The sequence below is a fragment of the Phyllostomus discolor genome, chromosome X (genome assembly GCF_004126475.2).
Source record: "Phyllostomus discolor isolate MPI-MPIP mPhyDis1 chromosome X, mPhyDis1.pri.v3, whole genome shotgun sequence".
Taxonomy (NCBI): Eukaryota; Metazoa; Chordata; class Mammalia; order Chiroptera; family Phyllostomidae; genus Phyllostomus; species Phyllostomus discolor.
Genome location: NC_050198.1, coordinates 31,377,907 through 31,400,156, shown reverse-complemented (window position 1 = coordinate 31,400,156; position 22,250 = coordinate 31,377,907). Strand labels below are relative to the sequence as shown.

At 47.1% G+C, this 22,250-nt stretch overlaps 2 protein-coding genes across 4 annotated transcripts in view; one reads left to right on the top strand and one right to left on the bottom strand.

Annotated features, from left to right (window-relative positions):
- The window catches only part of SYN1 (synapsin I), a 48,614-nt gene extending 43,388 nt beyond the window's left edge, over positions 1-5,226 (top strand). The window contains exons 8-13 of one of the 2 annotated variants that reach the window (XM_028522502.2): positions 45-119; positions 217-319; positions 1,548-1,688; positions 2,019-2,106; positions 2,207-2,798; positions 4,137-5,226. In XM_028522502.2, coding sequence (XP_028378303.1) covers positions 45-119; positions 217-319; positions 1,548-1,688; positions 2,019-2,106; positions 2,207-2,798; positions 4,137-4,272 — 1,135 coding nt within the window. In that variant the 3' untranslated portion in view covers positions 4,273-5,226. The remainder of the gene's footprint in view (positions 1-44; positions 120-216; positions 320-1,547; positions 1,689-2,018; positions 2,107-2,206; positions 2,799-4,136) is intronic. The other variant, XM_028522503.2, reaches the window with a different exon arrangement.
- On the bottom strand, positions 5,224-16,706 carry ARAF (A-Raf proto-oncogene, serine/threonine kinase). 2 transcript variants are annotated; one of them, XM_036016746.1, is made up of 16 exons: positions 16,609-16,706; positions 15,141-15,294; positions 14,881-14,984; positions 13,983-14,085; positions 13,738-13,892; positions 13,527-13,625; positions 11,384-11,540; positions 11,252-11,279; positions 11,029-11,174; positions 10,717-10,919; positions 8,200-8,376; positions 8,052-8,098; positions 7,414-7,532; positions 7,057-7,188; positions 5,984-6,118; positions 5,224-5,781 (listed from the first exon to the last, which is right to left on the bottom strand). In XM_036016746.1, the coding sequence occupies exons 2-16, from the start codon at positions 15,234-15,236 to the stop codon at positions 5,647-5,649; spliced, it is 1,836 nt and encodes a 611-aa protein (XP_035872639.1). In that variant the 5' UTR covers positions 15,237-15,294; positions 16,609-16,706; the 3' UTR covers positions 5,224-5,646. The 2 variants fall into 2 exon arrangements, with proteins under 2 accessions (XP_035872639.1, XP_035872640.1); XM_036016747.1 differs by having other exon boundaries at positions 11,384-11,525.
- Between the last annotated feature and the right edge of the window lie 5,544 nt (positions 16,707-22,250).

Below are 22,250 nucleotides of genomic sequence, written 5' to 3'. Positions count from 1 at the left end.
ATGCAGTTCATGTCCCCAAGAATCTCTCTTCTCTCATCTCCCAGGAGAACATCAGTTTCAGGAAACTGGAAGACCAACACTGGCTCTGCAATGCTTGAGCAGATTGCCATGTCTGACAGGTGGGTGGCCTGAACTCATGGGGGATTTGAAGTAAGGGTGGGAGTGTGGTTGACCAGGCAAGGCACTGACAGGCTTTCTTGCCCCATGTGTGGCCAGGTACAAGCTGTGGGTGGATACATGCTCAGAGATTTTTGGGGGACTGGACATCTGCGCAGTGGAAGCGCTACATGGCAAGGACGGAAGGGATCACATCATTGAGGTGGGAGCACCCAGGGATTGGTGGGGGCACAGAGGGAGGAGCAGGTGCACGACAGGAAGCACTCCATGGCCCAGAATGTCCTCAGTGAATGGCAAGATGCATAGTAACCTGTAAAGTGCTTGTGAATAGGGACACACTGTCAAATGGCAAAATTCTAAGTAAACTCTCAACTACTTTGTGATCTTGAACATCCTTAGTGAATAGCAAAACACTTGTTAAACTATAAAGTGCTCTGTGAACTAACTTTTAAAGTGTTCTGTGAACTGGCAGGTCCTTGGTAAACAGAAACGCACTTTGTAAACTACAAAGAACTTTATAGAGTACTAGTTGATACTAAGGCATTCTGTACTATGAAGTACCTCATAAAGTAGGATGTTCTTGGTGAATAGCAAAGTGTTTTATAACACTATAAAAAGGAGCTCTGTAAACTGGGCAGTCCTTGTTATTGAAGCAAAACACTTGCAAAATTCTAAAGCTCTTGGTAAACAGTGGTGCTCCTGGTAAACAATGCAGCAATTTGTGAACTGTAAAATGCCTTGAAAATTTAGAGTGCTTTGTAAACAGCAGCACTTCTTACATGTTAAAGCATTTTGTATACACTGGTACCATTTCCAAAGCACTTTCTAAAGTCTAAACACACCATATATCCCATAGTCCTTTGTGAAGGGCAAGGAACTTTGTAAACTGTGAAGTAACATACAAACCACAAAGTTCTTTATAAAGGACAGAGCTCCTAGCAAACTATAAAGCAGGGATTGGCAAGTGTTTTCTGTCAAGGGCTAGACAGTGCACATTTTAGGCTTTGCGGGCTGTGTAGTATCATTGAAGGTACTCAATTCTGCAAAAGTAGCCATAGACAACATGTTAAAAATGTGGCTGTGTTCCAATAAAACTTTGTTTATCGACATAATTTTCACATGTCATGAAATCTTCTTTTGAATTTTTTTTAACCATTAAAAAATGGAAAAGCTATCCTTAGTTCGGGGGCTGTACAAAAACAGGTGCTGGACTGGATTTGGCCCACAGGCCCTAATTTGCTACTACCTCATAAAGCTGTTCAGTACCTTGTAGGAGATAAGCCTTCCTCATACTGCAAATCAGTGCCTCTCAAACTAAAGCTTGTTTCCTTGGCAGCCACCATGCCTTCTGCCAACTTAAAGCATTTTGTCACTCATCCTCATGTGTACTTCCTGCCTCTCTCCTCACTGAGTCCATTTTCCTCCCCCAGGTGGTGGGCTCCTCCATGCCACTCATTGGTGACCACCAGGATGAAGACAAGCAGCTCATTGTAGAGCTCGTGGTCAACAAGATGGCTCAGGCCTTGCCACGGCAGCGGGATGCCTCTCCTGGCAGGGGCTCCCACAGCCAGGTCAGCTAGTGGTGGGCAGACTAGCCCTTGGTCCTGCTGTGTGTCACAGAGCTAGCTAATCAGTAGCAGGCTAAGGGTGTCACCATTACACATGTGGTGGTGATCAAGCAATTATTTTAAAAAATTGATAAACAGCTGCTACCCTGACTTCCCTGAGTGCCTCCTGACCCCTCCCCTGGAGGTCCCCACCCAGCAACCTGACATCCCCTCAGCTCAGCCACAAACACAGACAACACCCAGCATACAAGGAACCTGTGTTATTCTGATTGGCTGATGCTCCGCTGGATGGTAACTATTTTTAACCTCTCCTGTTCCACTCCTCTGCCACAGGCTCCATCCCCAGGAGCCCTGCCCTCGGGCCGCCAGACCTCACAGCATCCCTCTGGGCCCCTGGCTCAGCAACGACCCCCACCACAGGGTAAGTGAGGAGCCAGCCTCCCGGGCACCTGCCATCTGGCAGCACCCCCACCTGTCACTTGCTGGCTCTCACATGTGAACTCTTTCTCTCTGTCCCTCAGGTGGCCCTCCACAGCCGGGCCCAGGCCCACAACGCCAGGGACCTCCGTTGCAGCAGCGCCCACCCCCACAGGGCCAGCAACACCTTTCAGGCCTTGGACCCCCAACTGGCAGCCCCCTGCCCCAGCGCCTACCAAGTCCCACATCAGTACCCCAGCAGCCTGTGTCCCAGGCCCCGCCACTGACCCAGGGTCAAGGCCGCCAATCCCGGCCAGTGGCAGGAGGACCTGGGGCACCTCCAGCAGCCCGCCCGCCTGCCTCCCCATCTCCCCAGCGTCAGGCAGGCCCTCCACAGGCTACCCGTCAAACATCTGTCTCTGGTCAGGCTCCACTGAAGGCCTCAGGGGCTCCACCAGGTGGTCAGCAGCGCCAGGGTCCACCCCAGAAACCGCCAGGCCCTGCTGGCCCCACTCGCCAGGCCAGCCAAGCAGGTCCCATGCCCCGCACTGGGCCACCCACCACACAGCAACCACGGCCCAGTGGCCCCGGCCCTGCTGGACGTCCTACCAAGCCACAGCTGGCCCAGAAACCTAGCCAGGATGTGCCGCCACCTGCCACCACTGCTGTCGGGGGACCCCCACATCCCCAGCTCAAGTAAGGGGACCCCACAGCAGCCCTTGTCTTGGTGCTCACAAAACATGCTCCTGTACAAGGAGGGCAGCCCCAGCTCCCAAGTTCCTCAGACCCAGATCCTATCCAGGGGTCTAGAGCTCTCTCCAGTCTGGGCCAGACCCCTCCCACAAACTATCACCCCTCTCAGTCCATAGAGGCTCTTGCCCTCTGTCCCAGGTCCTTTTCCCTCCATACCAGACTTGGTGTCTGATTCCAGAGAAGACCCAATTTCACTTCAGAGTCCTCCCAATAGGCCCTGGAAAGTCCCCTCCTCCAGCCCAGGTACCTTGCTGACCCTCCTTCATACCTCTCCACCCACCAAGTCCTCCTCTCATCTTGGAGCTTTCCCTGCCAAACTCATCCTCCCTGACTCCTCCCAGCTAACATTCCAAATTGCTCCCCCTCAAATTCAGTCCTCCTATGTCACTTCACACTCCTTCCAGTTATCCCCATACTTTTCCTACAGCCTAGGCCAGTGAATTTCAACCCTTTTCATCTCATGGCACACATAAATTAATTACTAAAATTGTGAGGCACACCGAACATTGTATTTTTTGCTGATCTGACCCCCCAAAATAGGTGTAACTTTGATCCATTCACATGGGACACCTACTGTTGTGGTGGCTGTTGTCATTTTTAACTTGACAATCGAAGAGGAAAGAGGTCACTGCCCCTGACTAAATAGTCAGGTACTGCATGTTTTAAAAATTCTTGTGGCGCACCAGTATGCCTTTTGCAGCACACAGTTGAAAATCACTGGTGTAGGCTCCTTTCTGGTGTCTATCCCCAAATCCTTCTGGTCTATCTCAGTCTCCTCCCAAAATCATCACACTATCCTGTCTGCCCTTCTGATCCATTTCAGACCTGCCCCACCTTAACTCAAAAGTCCTTGCTACCCCATCCAACTGCTCCCCCTTTGATTTGCTCCTCCCAGCCTGTCCTTGGTCCAAGATGTCCCCACTTCCCTCCTGGATGCCTCACTTTGAGACTGGAAACCTCCCTGCCCATCCTCACCTTTCTATCACACTTCTCCCAGCTTAGCCCAGATTTGAAGAAAAGATTCAGCCCAGGACTCTTCCCACTAATCCCAGACTTCTTCACCTTGGATCCAAGGGCTCCCACCCTGGACCAGGGCTTCCCAATTTTCACTTGAGAATCCATCAGGGTTCAGGCCTGTGCTGATGGGTGGGAGGGTCACAGGCACGCCCCAGGACCAGAGGGGCAGGGCTGGGGCCGGGCCTGGGGTAACGATGTGTTTCTCTCCCCCTCCTCCCTTCCTCTTCCCCCTTCCTCCCATGCCTCCACCTTGTTTCTCTCTAGCAAATCCCAGTCTCTGACCAATGCCTTCAACCTTCCAGAGCCAGCCCCGCCCAGGCCCAGCCTTAGCCAGGACGAGGTGAAAGCTGAGACCATCCGCAGCCTGAGGAAGTCTTTTGCCAGCCTCTTCTCCGACTGACATCCTACCCTAAGAACCCCCCAAATCCCTGGGAAACCCCTCTCTGGGCCCTGAATCCACTTCTCACTTCTGAGATCTCCAGCTCCCCTGAGAAGCCCTCTCCTGGTTCACCAATATCCCTCTTCTCACTCCTCTGAATGCCCAAGTCCTTAGAGAAACTTCACTCCTGGTCCTAAACTTGTTTCTCATGTTTGGAATTCCCAAGTCCCTGGGAAGCCCACTCCTGATCACCTCAGGACCTACTTCTTAGTTTTAGAACCTCCAAATTCCCAAAGACCTCCACTCCTGGTTCCCCAGAGTGTGTTTTCCCTTCCCAGAAGCACCCAAACACCAGGCAACCCACTCTGGCCCTAACACCATGGAGTCTCCTCCTAGAGACCTGAAATTCGTGAGAAATCTACTCGTGGTCCCAGCTCTCTCAAGCACACGTTGTTCCCCATCAAAATTTCTCAAATCATTAAGAAACTCCTACCTTTGAGCCCCCTTACATAGATCTCCCATTTCTGGAGATCCACCTCTTCAAATGTCACCACCCAAGCCAAGGATACCCCTCCCTGCCAACTCCATTCAATACATTGGGAGCTCCTCCCACTGCTAGGACCCCTCAGTTCCCCAGGGACTCCTACCCCACTTTCCTGCCTTTGACAGCTGTCTTTAAATATGCAAACTCCACCCAATCTCCCAGAATCCTTTGCACACGGAAGGCCAGTGGTCCTCCACATCCCCACCTTTGCGTGATGTCTGTGTCTGTGACTGATGTGGCCTCCTCTCGTGCCGTGCTTGGCATATGTGGTACTCGTTCATCGTGCCGCCTGTGGTGATGCGTGCAGTGGCGCTGTTCATGTGGTCCGCACCTCCCCACAACCTCCACTCCTTGCCTGGACTCACCCCCACCCCTCAGCAGCTCTGAACCCCATGAGAAGAGTCGGGAAGCAAAATAAACAAGCAAAGGCCCAGCATAATTCTGTGCTTCTTGGTGAAGAAAGAGGGGAGTCCTTGAATGGTGGGGGTAGACGAGAAGGGACCCCCAAATCCATATGGGGTGCTGGGGACCCCAAAATCCAGTGGAAGGCACGTCAGGCACAAATTTCAGAGAGGTTTTGAGTGGAATCCATGCCATAAATCCCAGCCATTGGAGATGGAAGAGCTCACAAACTTAGAAGTATCTCCAAAGGCAAGCGGAAACCAAACTATGGAGGAGGCCATGATCTGTCTTTGAGGGCCCCCCAATTCCAGAGAAACTGGAAAAGCACAAGGAGACACCCTCACCTCCCAGGGGCTGTATCAGGGCAGAGATGGAACATCGATTGGTTGGTGGGCGGGCTCCTTGGTGTGGAAGGCTGGGATTGGCTCCCTGGTGGCTGGGGGTGGGGCCTAAGGCACAAGGCGGGCTGCGCTGAGTAGACAGGCAGGTAACTCATCAGCCTGGGTGCGGTGCAAGGAGGGTTCAGAGGCACTCCGCTCAATCTTGGGGAGTGACCGCTGCAGCAGCTCAATCGTGGCCAGGATCTAGGGGCAGGGTCACATGAGAAGGGTATCCAGGGCCACATGGGAACCCAACCACCACCAGACCCCAGCCTTATGGGGAAGCATATATACACACACATTGTACAACTCTGAGCCTTGAACAGGCACAGTTCACATTCACACCTCGGAGTCTTCCTTCTCAGAGTCCCCTCCCTAGGGTATCCACTGCTGCTACTGGACCCACCTGGGGGAAGAGGGGCCGCTCCTCCCGCTGGAACTTGAGACAGTCGGACAGCAGGCGCCGCATGGCCTTGGGGCAGTTGCTGGAGATTTTGCTGAGGTCAGGAGACAGATAGCCACGGCCCACCATAAAGATAATCTGGGATAGGAGAGACAGGAATGGATGATCTGAGGATCTGGGCTAGGGGGCCCAGGTAATTTGGGATCTCAAGACACTTGGAAGGTTCCTTTTGAGGAATCGGGGTATTCTGGGTAATGGGGCTCTGAGGATTGTGGTATCTTGTGAATCCAAGAATTCTAGGCATCTGAGACCTTGAAAAGATTCTCTGCTTGCAGAACACCAGGATTTAAGCTTGGGGAAAGTCAAGGACTGTATATATCTGGGGCCCAAAGGATTATGGGTCCGTACGTTTCTAGGGGACTTGTGGTCTGTAGGAAATTTAAATTTCTGGGTCAGAAGGGAGGTAAAGGATTCTAGCCCTCTGGAGCTTGTATTTCTGTGGGGGTCTGGGGCCTGAGGATGGTGGGTCCATTGTGTGCTGTAGAGACTACTGGTATCAGAGTCTAGAGGATCCTTAGTTTCTGAGGGCCTGGGATATTCCAAGCCTTGAACCAGGAGAACTGTGAGAGTGTGGGGCCTAGATTATTATGACTGCCAGAGTCCCAAAGCCTGCCAAATTCCCAAGGCCTGAATAATTGTGGGTATCTGTGAGTATTCCAGAAGCACAAAGGGATTCTGTTTCTGGGAGAAATCAGATTCTGGGCTTCAGGGATCTGCAGGATTTTGAGTTCCCAGGCCAGAGGACTGACTGGTAGTTGTTAAGGGGTCCAGAGGGCTTCTGGGTATTTGGGAGCCTAGGGATATTCTGGACTTTGAGGACCCAGATGGTTGTGGCTGTGGGGGAAAAAGGAGATTCCAGGTATAGGAGACCCAGAGAATTCTGGGAGCTCTAAACCCAGAAAATGTGGGGTTTCTGGGAGAAGTGTGACATTCTTGGTCTGTACAAAGAAGATCTGGGGTTTAGAGGTTGAGGAGATCCCTTAGCCTGGGAGATTGCAGTAAGGCGAATGGCTTACCTGGTCACGACTGCCAATGTGGCTATAAGGCAAGGAGCCGGTCATGAGCTCGTAGAGCACAACCCCATAGGCATAGACATCCGACTGGAAGCTGTAGGGGTTCGGGTCCTGCATACGGATCACCTCAGCAGCCTTCACAGGCCAGACCAGGCAGGGAAACCAGGGAGGTCAGCAAATGGCTGGCCCATAGTCCCAGATCCCACTAGCCAAACAGGGTACAATTCAAAGCCACCCACGTGAGGTGAAACATGAACAGTCCAGGCAAACAGGCATCCCCATCCCCACTCCACACCCAATGTCCCAGCCCTGCAGCCCATGTCCCTATATGGCCCTGGTCCAGACCCTAGCCCTACTCACCATCCACAGCACAGAGCCTGAGGGCTGCTCTAAGGGTTGAGCCCCGCTCCACCGTGTCTTCACTGTGGCCAGGCCAAAGTCACCGATCTTCACTGTGAGTCCCTCGTGTAGGAAGATGTCCGCTGGGGTTAAGGACCACTACAAGGACTCCCAATAGGCATGCCTCTCACACTCATTGGGAAGCTCTCATTAACACCCCCATATCAATCATGCCTCTAACCCTGACCAGAAGTCCCCCAGTGTCACACAAACCCACTACAACCTTGACTTGGGTGGGGAGCTCCAATTAATGCCCCCTATACTTGCCCTCCTTGTGACTCCTGACCAGGAAGCCCCTCTAAGGGCACCCATACCCACCATGTCCATGACCTCGATCAGGAATTCTCTTTAATGCCTTCCACAACTGCCACACCTTAGGCTGTGACCAGAGTCCCCAAGAACAGCACCTGAAGAAGCCACAACTCTGATTCCTGACCAAGAGACCCTACTACAGGCTCCACACCAGCCACAGCTCTGCCACCTGGCAAGGACCAGGTGACATGTGCCCCTTCCACTTTGTCCTCAGAAGTCCCCCACCAAGAAACATCCCTCTAAGTCCCTCACCTCACCCCAGCCCTTTGACAGGGACAGGTAGATACTGTTAGATTTGAGATCTCGGTGGATGATGTTCTTGGCATGGAGGTAGCTGTAGGGGTGGAAGCAGGTGGAAAATTGGCTGGGGAATACCTCATCTCCCTCCCCCAGATCCCCCAGCCCCCTTCCTAGTCCCCAGGCCAGGAGGCTCACTCCATGCCCTGGGCAGTCTGCCGGGCCACATCAATGAGCTGGACCATGTCAAAGCGTGTTTCAGCCACATGCAGATGGTGGTAGAGGCTGGAGCCCTCGCACCACTGTGTGATGATGGCGAACCCTGGACGGGTCATGAAGCCCATGAACAGCAAGATGTTGACATGACGTGTCTTCCTGCAGGCAGGGAGGGTGGTATTAGGGCAGGGAGAGAAAACAGCAACTGTCACTCACTTTCTGAGCATCAGGAATGGCTCTGTTCACTGACACCTCCTATCATCATTTCTACCTTGCCTTTCAGGAAACTCAGGGCCAGACTGTAGCCAGATTCAATACATCTGTGAGATATCTTTGCTGGGCTGATTTGGAGCTGTGGCTTATGTTTTGAACTTCTTCATCCCAGTCTCCCAAAAGCAGCAGGGACGGATTACCGCCCCCACCCAGTGTCGCCCAGTAGTGTCTTAATCATAAACACCTGCCATACCTCTGACACCGACCATTACCTGGTCCTGTGACCATTTTACAGATGAGAAAGTAGAATGGCAACTTATCAGTATTACAGTGATCTAGTATAATATTGATAAATGCCAGGTAAAAGTATTGGTGATGTGATTATATCCTGTTAGTCACCATAAAAGGCTTAGAGGTAAAGAACTTGGGGTTTGAACTTAAGTTAGATGCTATGTTCCAATCCAGGCTTCCCCAGACCCTCACTGCAATCTTGGGAGGACACTTAACTTGTGTCTCATTTTCCTCAACTGTGATAATTATATTAGCTATCTTATGGAAATATTGGGAGGAGTGATTAAAAATCTGTAAGGCACACAGAACAGCACTGAATATAAGCAAGCCCTCTGAAAATTCCACTGTCCCTGTTCTTATTGCTCCTAGGTACCTAGCTCTGCCTTATGGAAACTCTGTCACGTATGAATAGATGAGGTCTAATTTGGATGAAAACCATTTCTTATAGAAGTATTAACTACGACTATGGTTAACACCAATGTAAACACAGTTGACTCTTGAACAGCATGGGTTTGAGCTGTATGGGTCTATTTGTACATGGATGTTTTTCAAGAAATACCTGTATGGTTTTCTATCTATGATAAGGAGTCTGTGGACTGAGGTCTGACTCAATACACTGATCTATGCCATTTTATACAAGAGCTGAACATCTGCAAATTTTGGTGTCTGCGGGTGGGTCCTGGAGCCAACCCCCATGGATACTGAGGGACAACTAGGTTTTGGGGTAGTCAAAAGTTACCCACAAATTTTCGACTATGCAGGGAAGCTGGCACCCCTTACCCCACATCGTTCAAGGGTCAACTGTAACATCAATGATGCCCTGCAATTTTTCCATGTCAGAGTGGGTAATAGCACATAAGCATTCTTCATAGCAGTTATATTATGGTTGAAATATTAATATAATGCAAATTAACAACATGCTCCAATCATTGGTATTTCACAGAGAAAGAAGTTTTCTTACTGTGGCATCCATTATGAGGATAAATATTAGAATAGCACAAGGAGTTATGATAACATCAACTCTGTAACATAATTGTGTCCATCTGTCAGGAGAGGAAACCCCAGGTGTGGTAGTAATCAAGAGTGACAAAAAGGGAACACCACGATTTCTCAGCACAAATGAATTAATATAGTATTAATGATATATTAAGTAAAGCAACCACAATCATTAATTAAGCAATGATTAAATTATGGTTATTATTATAATTAATACAGTTGACCCTTGAGCAACACGTGGGTTAGGGGCCCCAATCCCCCAGAGTTGAAATCCACATACAATTTTCAACTCCCCCAAAACTTAACTACTAATAGCCTACTGTTGAGCAGAAGCCTTATTGATAACATAAACAGTTGATTAATACATATTTTATATGTCATATATATCAGATACTGTATTCTTACAATAAAGTAAGCTAGAGAAAATGTTATTATGAAAATCATGAGGAAGAGAAAATACATTCACAGTATTATTGAAAGAAATCCATGTAGAAGTGGATTTTGTTCAAGGGTCAACTGTAATACTGTTTGTTCAACAATAGCAATTATTATAATTAATTAAGGACAAGAATGCAACACAATAAACGTAATGCTAATGAGACAGCACAAGCAGAGGAGAAGGAAGGACGCAAGCCTTCCTGGCAATGCAGTTAACTAGCATTATGCTGTTAATGTAAGTGCACTCAGTGATGTCCTACGGTCATACCCATTTCACAGCAGGCAAACAAGCCCCACATTTTGGAGCCAGAGTGGTTAATTAATGTCAATATTAACCCAAACACAAACAATAACAAACACAAACAAACATTATCAGAGGTCCTCTAAACATACCTGTTTCCAAGAGGGAAAAAGGACACTCTTGATAGAACTTAATGTTTATGGTTGTAACAACACAAACACATGTGATGGGCAGAAGCGCCTGAACATGGCCTTTCCCGGGAGGCACTAAGGCCACGCCCACTGCCCTCTCCCCACTTCCACACACATGTGCAATCTCACCTGAGCACCTGCATCTCGTTCTTGAAGGCCTGGGCCTGCTCAGCTGTGGGTTGGGCCACCTTGAGCACCTTCACAGCCACATCGCCATGCCACCGCCCGCGAAACACAGTGCCAAACGAGCCCGTCCCGATCCTCTTCAGCAGCTGCACCTCACTGGGTGGCACTTCCCAGTAATAGCCTGAGTCCCGGTACCCCAGATTCTTCTGTGGGCCACATGGGCGGCATCTCAGGGGCCCCCAGAAGAGTGATAAGGGCTCACATCCCTTATCACTCAGCCTGTGGTGCCCCCCACAGGTTCCCCCTGGAGCTTACCACTTTCTTCTTGTCATCAGCCAACGACTTCCTCTCCCGCTGTTCTGATGGGGACTTGGAATGTGGGGACTTCCTCCCTGAGGACACACTGGCCGGGCTGGGGCTCCCCCGGGGGGCTCCATCACCACCACCTCTACTACCAGCAGCTGTGGTTGGGAAAAGGATGTGAGTGGAGGCAAGCAGGGTGGAGATGGGGCTCAGGGCACAGGCAGTGGGTACTCACCATCAGTGCTGAAACTCTGGGTAGTGAGCTGGAAGAAGAGGGACAGGGGTCAGATAGAGGATGTGGAGGCCAACAGGAATGGCTCTCCCCTCTGCTTGGTGGTCCCCTGTGACTGACCCCCTTGACACCAACCTGAATGAGGCTGGAGTCCATGGGGGCTGTGGTGCTGACCATATGGACGTTGGGGGTAGACGTAGAGCGAATGCGCTGGAGGGGGGCATTGGTCGGGGCAGGAAAGGGGAAGCGCTCAGGGTCTTGGTGCTGAGTGCAGGAGCTGCCAGGGGAAAGGCTGTGAAATCATTGTCAAATGTGTGGGCGACCAGTCAAGTGCACCCCCACCCTGCCCCATCGTAAACATGTGCTTAACCTTACACAGAGTAAATGTCCACTGTTAGTGCTTTGTTCATTTGTTCAAAAAACATTTATTGAGTCCCTGCCATGTGCCAGATACCATGCTAGGCAGTGAAAATAAAACTAGGCAAAACAAGTAAAAGTTTCCGCCCTCATGAGACTGATGTTCCAGTAGGGAGAGAGAAAATAAAAAACAAAGAACACTTAATCTGTCTGATGGTGATAGGTACAATACAAGAAAAAAATAAAGCAAAATAAGGAGACAGGAAGTGTCACTGGAGATGTCAGGAAGGGCTTCTCTAAGGAGGTAACATTTGAAGAAAGACTTAGAGAAGGGACAGTGAGCCACACAGATAGTGGGGGAAAGAATAATATATAATACTTCATAACTATATGTACTATTCAAATATATCATGTATTATATAATATATATAATCTATATTAGAATGGTAATATTTCAATATATATTATAATATGCTATATGTTACATGTACATGTTACATATTATATAAATTATATTACAAAAATATTTATACATTTTTTAATCCTTACCCACGGATATGTTTATTGATTTTAGGGAAAGAAGAAGGGAGGGAGAGGGGCAGAGAAACATCAGTGAGGGACAGAAACACCAATCAGCTACCTCCCATATGCGCCCTGATCGGGGATTGAATCCACAACCTTTTTGGTGTACAGAACAACGCTCTAACCAACTGAGCCACCGGGCCAGGGCACAAAAATATTTCTTCATGTTCCCTTCCACTATCCTGAAATGAAATTCATACATAATTGATCCACATACACCCATAATTAAAAATAACATAATGCCCTAACTTTATTACTTTATATATTAAAATATATGATATTGTACATTATATAAAAATATCACAAACCTGCCCTGGCTGGTGTGGATCAGTGAATTGAGTGCTGGCCTGTGAACCAAAAGGTCACTAGTTCAATTTGGAGTCAGGGCATGTGCCAGGTCCCCACCAGGGGGTGCGCAAGAGGCAACCACACACTGATGTTTCTCTCCCTCTCTTTCTCCTTCCTTTTCCCTCTCTCTAAAAATAAATAAAATCTTTTTTAAAAATTATAAATCTAACACATGATACATTATCATATACCATATAAATATAGACATTATAAAATATATAAGACATATAAAATGCATATGTTATAAACTTTTGATATATGAGAGCAATAATGTATTTTAATATAGAAATACTATAGTATTAAAATACTTAACATAAAGGAGAAATAAAAGGGAATTTATAATAAAATAATATGTATTTCAAAATGGAAAGGCTTGAGCATGATTATACTGGAAGAATAAAGTAGTTAGAAGTTAGATGCATATATAGAGAGATACACACACACACACATATATAGACATACTTATAATTAATAAGAACTTATACTCTGTACCAGATCTTCTTCTAAACACTGGACATGTCTTAATTCATTTAATCCTTGCCAGAACCCTATGTGCTAAAAAGTATCATTATCCCCTCTTTACAGATGAGAAAACTGAGGCCCAGAAAGATTACATGACTTGTTCAAGGTCCCACAGCTCTATGTCCTTCCTTACTCACACTTGTAGGTGCTCAACAAATGTTTGTTAAGTAAATGAATGAAGAATGGCTTGTAGTAGGTATTGGTGTTCTCTCTCTCTTTCTCTCTGTCTCTCATACACACACACCCACACCTTTCCCCAACCCCTTCTTTTCCCAGGGCATGCTCTCAGTCTTTAGAGTGCTTGTTTCCTGAGGCCACACAGCCCAGCTGGCTCACTTTTTCTACCTCTGTGACTTTCTAAATAAACTTTCACTTGTACTTGGAAAAAAAAAAAAGAATGGCTTGTGGTCTACAAAGGTCTCCAGATCTTTTTCTCTGGATAGCAGCCCTTTAGCCTAGGCATCCCTACCTGGAACCTTGAGGGGTTAGCGGCTCATTTGGAGGGCGGTTTGAGGGAGCCTCATGCTGTCTGGAGCCTCCGGACAAATCCTGGACACTGTGGTAGAACCTTGAGGGCATTAAGAGTATACAGCAAGGGGACAAGGGTCAGCTATCTATAAGAGTCTTGTGGCTGGGCATCTGTCCTCCCCATCCCCCCACCTACCCCAGCCCAGGCTCACTGTCGGCAGTTGGTACTCATGTCAACACAGACTGTGGGGACCTTAGAGGAACAATGCTGGTGGAACTTGTAGCCACAGGTTTGGCAGCGGAAGCCATGGAACAGAAACTTAAGGCAGAAGTCACAGAACACCAAGCTGAAGAACGTCTTCCGTACCTGCTGCCACAGAGCAGGGAAGATTGAGGCCTGGTCAAGAACCCTCCTCCCACACCCAGGGTCTGCCCCCACTATCAACTCTGCACTCACAAAATTGTGCATGGTCAGTGGGACATCTTCGAGGACCTCCACAATGAGCTCCTCGCCATCCAGGGGGGCAATGGCTGTGTCCCAGGCAGTGACTGTCTTTCGCCTGCAGGAAGCATGGAAAGGAGTGAGTGGAAGGGTAGACAGAGGCCCTGGGAAGGCAGAGAACCCCTGAAAATCCCTCCAAGTCTGTCATCCATGGAGTAACATCTGGTGCATTTCATTCTCATTATGGCAAGTCTAGGAACTAGGACCCATCATTGCCCCACTTTAAAGATGGGGAAGATGAGGCTCAGAGGGATAGTGACTCACTTGCCCAAGGCCACAAGGGATTGAGAGTGGCAGGACAGTGTAAAGAGTACATGCTTTCAATCACAAGGTGAAGAGCAAATAAGATGGTGAAAAACTAACTAAATCTCAGAATTGTTAAATAAGCCTCTGGAAAAAAAAACAGCTGATGAGGCACTGAAACAACAAATAAAAAGCTATGAGTGAATTAAATAAAAAATTAAGGAGCCCTAGAACAAAGGAATAAATGGAAGATCAGCAAGTCCCAACTCAGTAGACAGAGAATGGCAAAGGAGAGGTAGGAGATAGATGAGAAATTGATGAGATAGTGAAAGAATAAAATAAATGAACAAAATAGACAGAGAGCGGTGAAGACTTGGCGACCAAGGAGAGAGTGTTGCTGACCTTACAGGACAATGAACTAATGAAGTGATGAAACAAAAGCTGGATGCACCCACGGATTCCTTGAACTAAGGGAATACTACACAGTATTCTCTCTAAGGAGACTCCACAACAGCATGAAGGAGTCAGAAGACTCTGAGGAGGGGATAGGAGACTAGGCAACCAGATGGTAGGGGAAGGAAGGCGGAAGCAAGGCATATGCCACACTTACCCCTTGATGAGCCGGTAGACCACACAGCAATCCTGATTGAGACCCCGAACTTTGAGAGCCTTGTCTAGAGAGTCATAGACGCTCATGCCATCCCGGACAGTCACCTGTGCAGATGTGGGGGTGTCAGAGGCTAACAGGGGCCCCAGCCAATTCTCCCATCCTTTGGCAAAAGCCTCCTCCCAGCCAATATACCCTTCTGATCCAAGATTTAGAACTGGGTCCATCCATACCCCTGCCAGTTTTGCTCCCATCAGACTCACCACTGTGCGTTGCTTGTTGGGTAGGTATACTTTAACAGTGCCCACTCCCCGGGATGGCTCAGCCCCGTTGGCAGGGGGGCCCCGTGGTGGCTCCATGGGCCTAGTACTTTGTCAAGACAGGCTGAAGTGGGGCTGGGCAGGTGCCATGGGGCTCCTAAAAGACAGAGGAGGAATTCAGAGATCCAGTAATGATAATCTGGAATCACAGTGGCAGGGGAGAAAAAAAACAGTTCAATCTCCAGGCTCCATATCACCCCCAGTAGCCTAATTTCCACAGAGCAGTCCAAGGAAACTTGTTAACATCTTCAAGTAGATCCAGTTCCTCCTCTGCTCAGCTCTGCCAGGACCTCTACACGGGGCTAGGTGGGGGTGGCTTAACATAATGAGAGACAGCACACACTGTCCTGGAGGGCACAGGAGTCCACAAGTCTCTGCTGGAGGCTAATGCGGAGGTCAGCACACACTGCACTGGGGTGTGTCAGGTACATAATGGACATGAACAGGCTGTTCTGTCCTTTTAATGGACAAGGGGGTTACCAGACGCTGTGTGGAGGGAAGAGTCACGGTCAGGGTGAAGGGGAATGGATGGATCAACTATTGCCCTTAATTCGGGAGAAATTGGAATTGCACCAGAGTGTTCTTAAGGGCACTGTGGGCAACCATAAGCCCTGGGCTGTAATGATGGCAGCTCACAGACACTGTTAGCTGACCAAGGGAGTCACTAGACTGTGATGGGGGTTCACAGAGGCTCAGCAGACACTATGCCGAAGGGAGATGTAACAAAGGGAGATGTAACTGGAGACAGTAATGGGGAAAAAAAACTAGATAATGGTGGTCACCAGACATTGTCAGGTGGAAAAGGAGATTAATGGTGCATCACGTCATTGTTGAGGAGAAATGAATGGGGGTGAAGCAGGGAGGCTCCAAAATTATCCCTGTCGACTAATGAAGGGGTCACAGACATATTTCTGACGATAATGGAAGGAAGCTGGAGGAGGTTAAACAGGAGAAAAGGGGAATCCTCAAACGTTCTCCTACTGGGTCAGACACTGATCCAGAATAAGAAAGCAAGTGGTGAGCCACGTCTCCACGCACTTCCCGCTGTTGGTAAGGAAGGGTCATCAGATACCCTAAAGAGATTTCGAGGGGACCCTGGCACAACACCCTAGGGCCCAACACCCGTTCGGCCCGGCCCCGCCTACCGAAGGCCTTCCAACTCTGCGCAGGCGTACTACCACAAGCGGTGGGTGAAACCATCCCCGGAAGCTTTACACCTTTATTGCTGTCTACCCACCGCTACCCCTAGGGGTCGACGATGGTCTCGCCCTGGTCAAACCATTCCTCGGGTTCCGGGCCGGGGTCGCTGGGGCCCAGATGCAGCCACCCTGTTGCTAAACTTTCGGTCCCGGTTCTCTGCCCCAGCCCAGCGGTCGCTTCAGAAACCTAACACTGCCGGGCCCGCCCTCACCTGTCAGGCGGCAACGGTCGCCGTCGCCTCCATCTTGAGCTTGTCTTCTTGTTTCCTCGTCAAGTCCGTCCCCACCCCTGAGACTTTCGCCATTGGCGCCACAGGACTCAGCCCTCGATCTTAATTGGTGCAGGTTCACGCCTGTCAAGGCAGGACCAACGGGATAAGGGTCGCGTTCCGGATTAGGAGGGGCTGCCCGAAACGTCAGGGGCTATGGTAGAGTCACAGGTCCTGGTTTGCGCAGGCGTAGTCAGGAGGAATCCTGTGTGCAATGGGCTTTAACCCCAATCGTGCCGTAGCAGAATAAAGCAGGCTTGTTTTCGTTCACTTGGGGCTGACTTTAGGAGTTCCTGAATCTGGGCAGGGAATCCCTAAGTGCTCTTTTTGTTCCAGTGACTCGGAACCCTAAGTAGCCATTTGGGATTTTCCTGGATTTCAGTTTTACCATATTTGAAACGGGTGGGAAACAGGTCAAATATCGGCAACGTTTTCCAATTCTGAGAGTGATAGCCTTTTATAATAGCGTTCTCTAGTGTGGCCAGGCCGAGGATCTGGCCCTAGAAGGGGCAGCCTGCTGTTCTGAGAGGCTTCCGTTAGAAATGGAGTTGATAAGAATTTTGAAAGTCTAGTCATATATGGCTAGGTGAAGAGGAGAGGCACGTGTGGACCTGGAATGTGGCACAAGCACAGGGAAATGTGTGGAGGAATTGAGAGGGAAATACAATTTTTTAAAAGATGATTTTTACCTGGTGTTAAAAGTGAAAGAGACTTGTCACCCTCCCTTTTCTTAGAGCATTTCCTTTAAAAAAAACTCTCTCTCTCTCTCCCTCCCTCCCCCCCTCTCAATTGTCAGTTTTTTTCTGCCCCTTTCAGATGTATGTAAATCTTTTAAAAGTCTAAATAAGCCTCCGGACAGTTTTACAACCCAAGAGTATTGTCCTTAAGGACCTAGAAGTCATCTCTTTGAAATGTAAACATGAAGATAGTACCCCTACCTAAGTCTCAGTAGGAATTCGATCTAGGCGGCTGGCTGCAAGTTAGCTGCTTGTCAAAGACAAGTATTTTATTTTTCCTTTGGATAAAGGCATACAGCTACCCCAATTACCAGGTGAATTTGAGATGAACTATATGTAGCAAACGGTACTATAAAGTTCTCTTACTTAAGGACAAGGTATTGTCTTTCTTGAGAAAATACAGGTAATGGGTTATATCCCTCTGGCTGTATAAAGGTCGAGGTTTTTCTTTCTTTGCAATCTAGTGAATTGCTTGTGATGCGCATCACAGTCTGGTTTAACGCTTTTCAATAATAAAACTATTTCATTCTTTCTATCTCTGTGGAGAGGATACACCGTGTTGGCACTAGATTTTAACTCGTTCCATAACAATATGAATGGCCTGTTGTGTTTGCAGTTAATACAGTCTCCTGTTTGGAGCCTCAGGATCCCTCTGTGATAAAGTGGGAAGGATCAGAGAAAAGTCACCTCAGGGAACCTCAACATGCTTCAACTTATACTTATAAAGTGCTTTCTCTGCCTGTAAGGAGAAAAACAAAAGTTCTTACTGGGCTGCCATATAACCTCAATTTCCCATTGCCCCTTTTCTATTAGGATCTTTACCATCCAATGGCTAAAATTAAAAAGACAGACAATAAATAGCACATATCGATGAGAATGTGGAGAAACTGGAACTTTCATGGATTGCTTCTATGGGTGGGATCATGGAATATTACTGTTAACCTAAAATTAAAAGGCCAAAGTGAGAGGCAACAAGCATTTGTTTGAGATCCAAAGAAGAGCTATTTAGAAAGCACTGATTCAGGCAGAAACCCAAATAATGTTCAGGTTAGGAGGCAATGGGTATTTATTAGAAAGGGAAGGGGAACAATTACATTAATAGACATTTTTATAAGTGCAGATAAGCTAACATAGTGATGTTCATTCAAAAGAATGTTTTTAATTTCCAGTCCATTAGTAATATATTAGTAGAAATCAAATAATATTTGCTTTCTTGTTATCTTTGCAAACGGTTGTTTGGAGTACAGTGCTGCTTTAGGTCCTGTCCAAAGGTTATTTTGACCAGTTTACACATTCCAAAGGTTTGAGGAATAAGACATGCAAGACAGTTCTTCCAGGGTGGCAGCTTGGACTCCATTTTAAAGTGGCTCCACTTTTTTTTCACACTACTGAGCAACAAAAAGGAACAAACTACTTCATGTGTCTATGAACCTTATAGACATAAGGTCGAGTGAAAGAGGCCAGACACAAAAGAGAAATACTGTATTATTTCATTTGTATGAAATTCTAAGCCAGGCAAAACTAATCTATAGTGAAGGAAATCAGACTAGTTGTTGCACTGCAGGAGAATGACTGAGAAGGGCATGAGGAACTTTGGGAAGTGACTGGACAGTCCAGTATGCATTTGCAAAATTCATTGAACTCTACTGTGGAAATGGGTATATTTTATTATATGTAAAATATACTTCAATTTAAAAGTGCATGATGAAAAATTGCTTCAAACATAATTCTAAACATTTTTATTGTTTTCAAATTCTTATTGTCTAGAAAATTTTTAAAATTCTCTTTTCTAAAATTGGATCCCTGGTCCCCACCTTATCTCCCAGTGCAAGAGCCATGGCACCACGTGGGGTCAGGAACAACTCCAGTTAAATCTCAGTGAGGAGCTCCATAATGCTCACCAAAAGGAAGATTAATTTAGGGCCCATGTAGTGCATTTTAAATTTCAGTTCATTTGAATATTATTTAATTTGTTTAAAAATGTTAATTTTTAGCCCTGGCTGGTGTGGCTCAGTGGGTTGGGCACTGGCCTGTGAACCAAAAGGTCACAGGTTTGTTTCCCAGTCAGGGCACATGCCTGGGTCTCAGGCCAGGTTCTCGGGGGCCTGCAAGAGGCAGCCAATTGATGTTTCTCTCACACATTGATGTTTCTCTCCCTCTCTTTCTCTCTCCCTTCCCCTCTCTCTAAAAATAAATAAATAAAAATCTTTAAAAAATGTTAATTTTTAGACAATGTTTGAAAACAGATTCCTGGCTCTGTTGCACAACATTTACAAAAAGATGAGCTGCCCTGGTTGGTGTGGCTCAGTGGGTTGAGCCCACCTGTGAACCAAAAGGTTGCCGGTTCCATTACAGGTTGATTCCTGCTCAGGGCACATGCCTGGGTTGGGAGCCAGGTGCTCTGTTGGGGGTGTGGGAGAAGCAACTGATGAATGTTACTTTCCCACATTGCTGTTTCTCTCCCTCTCTTTCTCTCCCACTTCCCCTCTCTCTAAAAACTAAATTAAATATATTTTTTTAATAAGCAAAAATCGACATCCGGAATGGAAGGGGGGGGCAGAGATCACTGAAGGGCAATGCTTTCTCAAGGACTCATTCCAAACCCATCCAACTGGTACAACTTTAGCCAGGTACTTCTTCACAGGTACCTGACAAGCCATGAAGGTCGTTAAAGTAATTTGGGTTATCATCATCATCATCATCACATTAAAACCATCAAGCACAACATGTATTAAAACAAAAATTAAAACCTGAACTAGTTGATTATGGTTTTCTGATATCCCTCTGGAAATTATCCATCTAGAAATTTCAAAATATTTTAAAGTGGTTGTTGGCTTTTATTGTTGTTGATTTAAAATTCTTAGAAACATGTCTAGAAAACATACAAAATTTCAAGTGTTCTCCAACTGTGTTGGTAATCCCACCCATTTTATAGCTCAGCAAACTGAGCTTCAGGCTGCCCTCACCAGAGGGACAAAGGGAGAGTTCCGGCATTGCAAGTTTGGTGAGAAATGTCCAAGCAGGGTGCAAGTGAGGGGCACCTCCTTAAGGAATCTTGGATCCACCCCAGCAGTTCTGCGTGCCTGAGGCTGTCCTCTAAAACCTGCCACTTTCATTTCTCCAAAACCACCGCCTGAAGAACGCCCCTTCGGAGAACCGATGGGATAGCCTCCCTCAGCTACCCACTTTGGGAGAGATGACCATGCACAGGCCGAGAAAAAGATGCAGGCCCCACTGGCCTGACTCATCGGTCTCAAGTACCATCGGTCTCCACTGCACCATCGGATGCGATCTGCAGGGAGCCACTTTGCTGCAGGCTCCTGACAGGCAGTGATATTCGGCCTTGGAAATGCAGTAGAGGGAGAGCTTTGGAACATCACTGGACATTGATGGGCTTTACTTCACCCCTGCATTTAGATTAGAAGAGAGTGGACTTCAGACTCTGAGGTGCCAGGGACAGATCAATAGCTCCTCACAGGAGGTGGGCTTTGGGACGTCCCAGCCAATGGGAGTCTGTGCGAGCCTGAGACTAGCCACAAACGAGCAAGGGAAATTTATTTTTAACAAAATAATATTGAAAGTAAATTGTAATTGAAATAAATAAATAAAAGTACCTTTATTTATTTTTTAAATTTTTATTTATTGATTTTGGAAAGAGAGGGAGATGAAGGAAGAGAAAGAGAGACATTGATTTATTGTTCTACTTACTTATGCATTCATTTGTTGATTCCTGTATGGGCTTTGACCTGGGATGGGGATACAACCCGCTAGGGTCGATGCTATATCCAACTGAGATACCTGGCTAGGGCTAAATAAAGGTACTTTCAAATGAGTGGCAATGCAACTATAATTTTTCCATCTATAGCAGAGTATGGAAGTTTCCAGCACTGAATATTCTTTGAAGAGATTTTTAATATACAACTCTAGGGCCAGAGTGTGGGAAGTTTACAAGTAAACCTAAACATTATTTATTAAATCTTATTTATTTATTTATTTTTAGAGAGAGGGAAAGGGAGGGAGAAAGAAAGAGAGAGACAGGGACCTGGCCCGCAACCCAGGCATGTGCCCTCACTGGGAAGGGAACTGGAAACCTTTTGCTTTGCAGTCTGATGCCCAACCCACTGAACCACACCAGCCAGAGCTAAACATTACTTTTAATAGTCTTTACCAATGTTCATAGCAACACAATTTACAATAGCCAGGTGCTGGAAGCAACCTAAGTGCCTAGCAGTAAATGAGTGGATCAAAAAACGATGGTACATTTACACCATGGAATGCTTCAAAACAGAAAGAAAGAAGGAGCTCCTACCCTTCAAGACAGCATGGATGGAACTGGGGAGCCTTATGCTAAGTGAAATAAGCCAAACAGTGAAAGACAAATACCATATGATCCCACCTTTAAGTGGAACCTAATCAACAAAATAAGCAAGCAAGCAAAATAGAACCAGACACATTGAAATAAAGAACAAATTGACAGTAACCAGAGGGGAGCAGGGAGGAGGGTAACAGGGGAAAGAGGAACGGTCAAGGCAAGGAACATGTATAAAGGGTCCATGGACAAAGCCAAAGTGGGGTAGAATATAGGATGGGAGGTAGGGGTGGGTGAGGTGGGAGGGATTGGTGGGGAGAAAATGGAGACAACTGTACTTGAACAACAATAAAAAAGAAACTTACAAGTGTATTTTCATTTCTCCCCTCCTGAGATTTATGCTATTGTTGTCATGCATTATACTTTTACATGTTATAAACCCCATAATACATTTCTTGCTCAAATGGCAATTATCTTTTAAAGAATTTTAAATACACAAAATCTTGTATATTTACCTATGTAGTTATCACTTCCAGTGT